Below are 7,836 nucleotides of genomic sequence, written 5' to 3' on the forward strand. Positions count from 1 at the left end.
AGGTTGTTCTAGTGTGAAACCCCTATCCCAAAAGAGTTTAGCAACATATAGCCTTTCCTATCAAGAAACTATTTTATGAAAGTAAATGCACTCAAAATGCTAGTATGAAATGCGGAAGCTTAAAGAGCGGGATAGGAGATAGCAAACTCTTGACGCGGGTGTTTATACCGTGGTTCGGTTAGCCACAAAGGCACACCTACATCCATGTTGTCGTAGCACTCACTAAGAGTATTGCTACTCGGCCACCAAGTCTCTTCCGTGAACACAATCACGGTCACCTTGGCCCCGGGTTCCACTAAGGAGCTTCTCCACAAAGGATGAGGGTCTCCACGTCCCCCGCACAAAGATGTCGTCGCCGCTCCACACCAAGTCGGAAGGTCGATGACGTTGCCGGCGAGCTTCACGCTCCAAGGTGCCGGCGCACTAAGCTCTTGTTTTGGTTCACTAATGAACCACAGCACAAAGGCTCGAAGCCTTGCAATCTCACTCACTAAGAGCTAATCCTTTACACAACACTCTCAAAGTGTGCTAAAGGCTAAGGATATGATCTTGATGCTTTTATATGGCTTGGAGATGTTCTTGGGTGTGTGTGGGATGTCCAGCAACTCCAGCAAGCTTCAAATGGCCGGGGTGAGGCGTATATATAGGCCACCAAGTCTTGTAGCCGTTGTACCAACGGTCAGCTGAAAATCTGCGTATCACCGGATGAACCGATGCCTCTGGCAGGGGTAGCGTCGGTTCATCCGGTCACTCTAAGACACGAAGTAGCCGTTGAACTTCTAACTGCTGACACAGTGACCACCGGTTGAACCGATGCTTGCCCGTCGGTTAAACCGGTCACTCACAGCCTTCTTCTCTTCTGCTGACGTCAATGCACCGACGCAATACTACGATGCACCATCGGTTGAACCGGTGCTGAAGAAACTTCTTCTGGGCACTTGACAACGTCTCTGGTACACAGTACGCCCAATGCACCGATGCCCTTTCTTGGACCGTCGGTTCAACCGGTGCCTATAGGCTGACTTGGCTCCCTCGACCCCCGTCCGCTAACCGGGTAGCGGAATCCCCGTAGGGGCGGCCCTTCGGGCCTTGCTACGCCTATCTTCTCTTTCTCTTTGTCATCACTTGAACCTAAAAATCTGAGAATGGTCATCTTAACGATCATATTAGTCCAAGTGTTGTGTTGTCATTCGATCACCAAAATCACTCGAAATGGCATAAATGGTGCCATGTTCCTTACATGTACTAATTTCTCTCTATCATTCAACAAACTATGCACAATAAATGTACCCACGTCCCAGTCACTTGAGCTGCTTTCTTTCATGCTTTATTGCATATTTCGTGGCTCCACCTTGGCGCATAAATTTATAGACAGCTAAAATTCTTCTAAAATAAGGAAACTGAGCAAAAAAAATATATTAATTGTTATGTGAGAGCTACTATATATAAAAGCCGAAAGGAAAAAAAAAGAATGATCGAAAATCGCTGGAGTACAGTCATGGTCAGATGGTGCACCGGCCTCCGTATAAGGTGTGACTTGAGGGAGGCCGTCTCTCCCACTTGTTAAATTTCTTTGAGTGTAGCTTTCATGTCGTCCTCCCCCATGGGGACCCTAGCTCCTCTCCTTTGTGTGACCAAAGGGGCCACCGCCCTTTCAGCCACTAGAAGAGATTACAACCCCTGTGGTATGGACGTCTAGCTACAGAGATGCTTTACTTCCCCCATAGGACATAGGAGACTAGGAGAGCCATGACCGGATAGATAGATGTCTTGGTACTCATCCCATCGAATGACCAATAGGATCATGATGGGACCTCGACCAGCTACTGAGAGGGGATAGGTTGCTTGGTAGATGATGGATACTACCTCCCACGGTCAATTACTCAGCTATGGGCGTTGCATTGATATGTAGGAGTACTCAGCAAAAGAAATGGTGTTGACAATATAATTTGCATTGGTTATATAGTGGGACCAAAATGGCTATTTTGCCTATAGTCAACGTAGACGAATTATCAAACCGAAACAGATGGTCTGTATATTTTTTAATTGTTCGCGTTGCAAGGATGTTTGTTTTCAGTCCTTGTCATGCCACCTATTTTTAATGTTCTAAAAAGGCATCTAATGCGTACCACTGATTAGCATATCCCAAATGATAATTAGTGGTAACCGGCCTTTGGTACATCTCCTGTATACACAAGATTGGTACTATTCATTAGTATGTTATTAGGGAGGTAGTACTACTATCTTGTTATCTTAACACAGTGGTCTATATGTATTGTGTTTTTGGATAATAAGCAAATAATTTACTCATCCAAGTACACACTTTATCCTCCCATCGACGTGGGACAAAAAATTCTCGAATACAAGTGGGCAGTGCATGGCACTTGGAAGCGTGTCATGCATTGCCGCGCTGTGGCGTCACAAAGATTTGATTCCTGCTTGCTCACAACAACGAAGACAAAGATTAATTAGAATGTGCGAGTGCTTTAGGGATCATCCCGCTAGCTCGTGGGTACCCCACAGCCCACGCTAGGGGCAGGTGGATTAGCGTAGCCATCCAAAACATCAGAGTGGATCTAAAAATTAAAGAACTGTGTGTAGGGCGGGCCTGACAACTCGTGGAATAATATACTTGGTGCATAATTAAGCATTTCTACAAATAAAAAAGGGCTCTAAATTTGCTAGCAGACGAGCTGATGAGCCACTCTTACAATACTAAAGGATATAGTATACAAAGTTTGTTCTGTATAACAATATATATAAAGCTCCTCTTTGTTTCTTTTAAGCAGAATTGCTAGCTTTAGACAGAAAAGAGGCTCCTTAATTGCAGAATTCTATGCTGCCACTTCAGTTTCAGTGTCACCAAGACGCTTTTTTTTTGTGCAAAATTTCCATATTTATTACAATATTCTACTATATGCTAAAAAAAGGCTAAATAAATGGCACTTAACTGGCCGGAGCCAAAACTTGAAAGCCGCAAAACGATAAGTATTATTGATCTTGGATTGAAGGAGAGTAGAGAAAAAGGATGGGCCTCTACTGAATAACACTACAAGTATTTGTTAATCTCTGCATTATTAACTTCTCCCTTTCATAAATAGTAGTGGGCTTCCCTTTCGGTCCATCCACATTTGCATTGATGTGCTTAAATTAAAAAAGGCCACTGATCACCGCATGCACGTCCATACCACCACTACAGCGCGATCGTGGTGCTATCCTGTATCTGTGCCATGTGAGAATCCCTATCGGCTTTGACGATGACATAACACCGTTCGTCTTGTGTAAGGATGATGGCATGCTGATGCTCACCAGGGATATGTGCTTAATTATGCCTAAAGGTTAGTTTTAGGGAGTTTCGTAGGCATAAAATTTTATGCCAAATCAGCAAATTTTGCTAACATGGCAAGATCATTAATTATAAGGAGAGAAAAGAAAGAGTTTTATGAGATGAAAAAACAGTTTCATCCTACACACTTATCCAACTCGGTTACCAAGTTCTCAATCTGATACCTGTGTAATGAAACTATACAGTGAGATTGGTCTAGTGGACGTATTACTGTTGCATGTTAAGTAGCTAGAGTTGTAGCAATTAAGTTATATCCGCTAAAATAGGTGCACATCAATCAGCTTAGTTATGCATCGTATTATATTTATTCCATTGTCTAAGAAAATAATAGAAAACTATTGTTTTCTCTCTCAGTTCAGCTTAAATGATGATATTGTCCCGATAATGATGGGTACACCTGAGGCCTACAGTTAAAGACCTAAAAGAAGGCCTCCTTTTATTTTCTTGCACGATTCGTTCTCTGTTGCCTTTTGGAAAAATAATTGAGATTACAATACGATATTGTATAAAAAAAATCATGTTATTCCCTGGCTATGAAAGGAAAAAGGGAACTATGCACTAGGGGCAGTTTTGACTAAACCTGTTAATGCCCCACCTCCTCCCTCTGGATCAATGCTGCATCGTATAGAAATGGAATGGTTGGGAACAACTAAATATACTACACACCCAGTCAAGCAATTTGACACTCAAAAAAAGAATGATCTATTCACTTGACTTATGTTTGTCAACAATGAAAACAATTCATCTTTATCTTGGCCCAATCTCAAGCCTTTGTTTCTTGTAGGTCCAATCTCGTAGCCCACTGTGCGGCCCAATCAGCAACACGAAGCAGCTACCTGCCCTGCTGTCGTCATCGCCTCCAAATCCGCCCAACCCAACTGCTCCAGCCGCCATTGCTGCTTGAGGCCTTGTTGTGGGAGCTCTCCGTCATGGACATGGACATGGACATGGATATGGAGGCCCTCGCCGACGACACCGACGCCGCGCTCGCCGGCGACAGCGGCGGCGAGGCCGAGCGGTACGAGGCTGCTGAGGCCGAGGCTGAACTCCTCCGCGACCGCCTCCGCCTCGCCGTCATCAGCATCGCCACCGCCGAAGGTAGCATATGCATAGCATCCATTCCTTCGATCCGCGGCCTGGTGGGCTTCTTGTTCTTGTGGGTTGGGGTCCGGTAAAATTCCTCATCTTGACTTTTGGTGCGCCGTTTGCGCAGGGAAGAAGGCGGGGATGACGGTCGCCGACCCCGTTGTTGCCTGCGTCGCCGATTTGGCATACAAGAGCGCAGGTTCTTCGCCCAGAACCCTACCTCCCCCGCATTTGCTTTCGTAACCAGTAACCACTTGTGCACGTTATCTTTCTCTTCGGTTACATTGCGTTGTGCCATTAACAACTGTTATTATGAACCTCTTGCCAATATAAAGTTGGTTAGGCTACCGAGTTGACTGCTGCAGTAAAGTTGGTAATTTTTAGATTGGTTCTCGAAACGAAAATGCGCTGAAGGAGTTCAGCGGTTCATTTACATTATTCTCAGTGTTTACCACAAGTTTATTAGCATATAGTTGGTGTTGGAGAGAATATGAATGATTTCTTCTGGATGCCTGTAAGTTTACATTATTCTCATGGTTTGCAAGAAAGGAGTATGAGGCTCGACAATTTGGGTTTCTTTCCAAGTTGAAAGGAATACCTGCAAGTCACAAATAGATTAATCATGTTAGCTGTTAGCAGCTAAGAATCAAGCTGTAACTAGAATTGGAACTTGATATTTGAGAATGAGGAAAAGAAATAGAATGGCGAACCTCCAGTGTAGAACATTCTCAGCCTTTTGTTGAAGTTCAACATGGAAACTCTCCAAAATTCCTAAATGCTTTTTCTTCTTTGTTGGCCTGGACTTGAAGGAGTGGGTGAGCCTGAGAGTGCTAGCATGGGAACACTCCTATTCTGTGAGCTTGTTTCAGCTGCTTTAGCTGAAGCATCTTCCTTGCAAAGTTCCTCAAGTATCTATCGTGTCACAGCAGAACATATTGATGTGCCTTTATCTGGCTCCTTAAACAAATGTGCTCTCACTCGAAAATAGCTTCCAGGGATAATGTAACCACAAAAATGTCATTCTGATTTTGCTTCCTCCGGAGGTGTAGTTTTTCTGAAGTAATCTAACATGCCTCCATAGAAGAGTTTTGCGCAACCTTTCTTCATCAATATCTTTAGCATCAGTTCTAGTTTGGACACTAAGAGTTTGTAAGCCCACTTGCAACCTCTAATCTCTATAGAAAAAAAAACAAGGAAATGACTCAATCCTAAATCACCTGATACTCCAGAATAGGTGTCATACTCATACCCGTATTTGATACTGGTTTCAAAAATTGTACCCAAAACGCTCAAATCCATTGCATTATAACTATTAATTTTATGTATCACTGTCGAGCTCCTCTATCAATGTACACTATACTTGTTAAATGTGATACCTGCTCGTGTTGTGGACAGAAACACACCTGTTTATCCATATTACAAGCATCAATGAGTTTAGTTACGACAAATCTCATTGAAGATCGCCCCACATTTTGTCTGCAAAGTGCAAACTTCATACTATTGGATTGACACACTATATCCAGACGGAAAGCATAGTTGAGCACACTTGCAGTGAAAACTGTTGAACTGCAGTGATGGTGAAGTAGATGCATTGGGTCAGCGAAGAAATACATTTAATTGAAAAGCAACACATCTGAAGCATGGCACTTGCTAGCTAAGTGGCTACTGTAAATTGCATTGCTTCACCACTCCTTTTAGAGAGAACAATGGTTCTGGCTCTCGTTAGATTTGTGCCTGTGGGAACTATATTGGTTTTCCAGTTAACGTCTTTCGTGCTATGTTGCAGAGCAGCTGGCTAAGGATGCAGAGTTGTTTGCACAGCATGCCGGTCGCAAGACCATCAAGATGGATGATGTTATACTCACAGGTACTTGACAGTATCCTGTTCTGCTGATTCAGGAATGCAGGGGGCAAAAACAAATTTTTGGCTTCTTAAAAGTACATATTATTTTGTTTAGGCTTGTTTGAACTAGCTTTGCGCTCTCTTTTCCTAGTACTCCATCTCACTAGCTAATTTTTTCGCCTTCAATTTATGGGATGTGTAGAAAATTGTCCCTCATTTTGGTCCTCTCAGTAAACTTTTTCAATGTGATCTTTGGTGTATAACTCCAGCTCACAGGAATGAGCACCTTATGGGCATTCTGCGGACCTTCTCTCAAGAACTGAAGGGAAAGGAGCCTGCCAGCAGCGAGAGGAAGCGAAAGAAATCATCAAAAAAGGATGAGAGGGTGATAGACGTCTGATTCCATGTAACCGTTATGTTGGCTAAAGGGGAAGGCCGCACAAGCGCTAGAACTGACTGATATTGTACATACTGTTTCTGACACTTTGCCTTCTCAACTAGTCAACTGAACAAGTATCGATCAGGTTGGATTGGGTCAGGGTTTTCTTCGGACGGGATAGGGAGTGGAGATCGTCACGCTGGGAAGACGGGGAAATCTATGCATGTGATCCCGTCCGTGACGACCATTCTTTAAAGATTTAAAGATTAATGATCTGACTTGCGTCAAATTCTGCTTGTGCGTCGCCTTGATCACTGTAACCCTAACTGGAGGCCTGTGAGCGCTGCCCCCCCCCCCCCCCCCCCCCCCCCCGTTTTCGGTATTTAAGGATGTGTGCTAGGCGAGGAGGGGTAAATGCAAAAAAAAAAAAAAAAACCCTGTTTCGAGCTCTTTTGAAAGTTTTGTTTTCTTTCACATGATCACATCAGTTGAACACCAAAAAGAAGTCTGTTTCGAGCTCTTTTGAAAGTTTTGTTTTCTTTCACTTAAGATGATCTGATGATGTGTATACGCACACACCACTATACAAACATATGATCAACACACTTATTGAAAATTTTCGCTTATGTGTAAGCTAAGCGCAGATACATGATTTTCGAACCCAATAGGTGGATCGATACCCTCGTATCTACACTGTAGCATAACCATACTATGATATGATTTCTGCTCTTGTTCTCTGCTATAGTCCCATCGAAGGTGCTATTAATCGATGCTCGTGTGATATCTCCAATAGCTCGTGCCAATTTCAATAGGAATGTTATGAGCATTAAATTTGTTGATATAACAGAAGAAAGAGAGAAGGGAGTGTAATGGAATGTGAGAGGAGTGTCATCACTATGATACTCTTCCGGCTCGGTTAAAAAGCTCCTCATATATCTGTCAGATTGGGACATTTTATTATGACATATATACTCCCTCTGTTTTTATTGTTAGGTTTGTCCTTAATAAAATTGACTAACTTTGATCAAATTTATAGAAAGAAAATAATATTTATAATACTAAATTTGTTTTATTGAATTCACAATGAAATATATATATGATAATGCATATGTTGGTTAGTATAGTTGTTGCGATATTTTTCTACAGACTTAATCAAAATTAGATAAAATTTGACTTAAAACC

At 42.7% G+C, this 7,836-nt stretch overlaps 1 protein-coding gene across 2 annotated transcripts; it reads left to right on the forward strand.

Moving 5' to 3' along the window:
- Positions 1-4,191: 4,191 nt before the first annotated feature.
- On the forward strand, positions 4,192-6,813 carry LOC120640801 (protein MHF1 homolog). 2 transcript variants are annotated; one of them, XM_039916716.1, is made up of 4 exons: positions 4,200-4,444; positions 4,560-4,631; positions 6,219-6,299; positions 6,545-6,813. In XM_039916716.1, exons 1-4 carry the CDS (start codon positions 4,276-4,278, stop codon positions 6,673-6,675), a joined length of 453 nt encoding a protein of 150 aa, XP_039772650.1. In that variant the 5' UTR covers positions 4,200-4,275; the 3' UTR covers positions 6,676-6,813. The 2 variants fall into 2 exon arrangements, with proteins under 2 accessions (XP_039772651.1, XP_039772650.1); XM_039916717.1 differs by lacking the exon at positions 4,560-4,631 and having other exon boundaries at positions 4,192-4,444.
- Positions 6,814-7,836: the final 1,023 nt, after the last annotated feature.

Source organism: Panicum virgatum, chromosome 7K (genome assembly GCF_016808335.1).
Source record: "Panicum virgatum strain AP13 chromosome 7K, P.virgatum_v5, whole genome shotgun sequence".
Classification (NCBI taxonomy): Eukaryota; Viridiplantae; Streptophyta; class Magnoliopsida; order Poales; family Poaceae; genus Panicum; species Panicum virgatum.

Excerpts from the sequence above, each read along its gene's own strand:
- LOC120640801 (XM_039916716.1), top strand. The coding sequence starts at position 4,276 with ATGGACATGGACATGGACATGGATATGGAGGCCCTCGCCGACGACACC. Across the intron at positions 4,445-4,559 it reads CAGCATCGCCACCGCCGAAG|GGAAGAAGGCGGGGATGACG; the intron begins GTAGCATATGCA and ends CCGTTTGCGCAG. Across the intron at positions 6,300-6,544 it reads GGATGATGTTATACTCACAG|CTCACAGGAATGAGCACCTT; the intron begins GTACTTGACAGT and ends GTATAACTCCAG.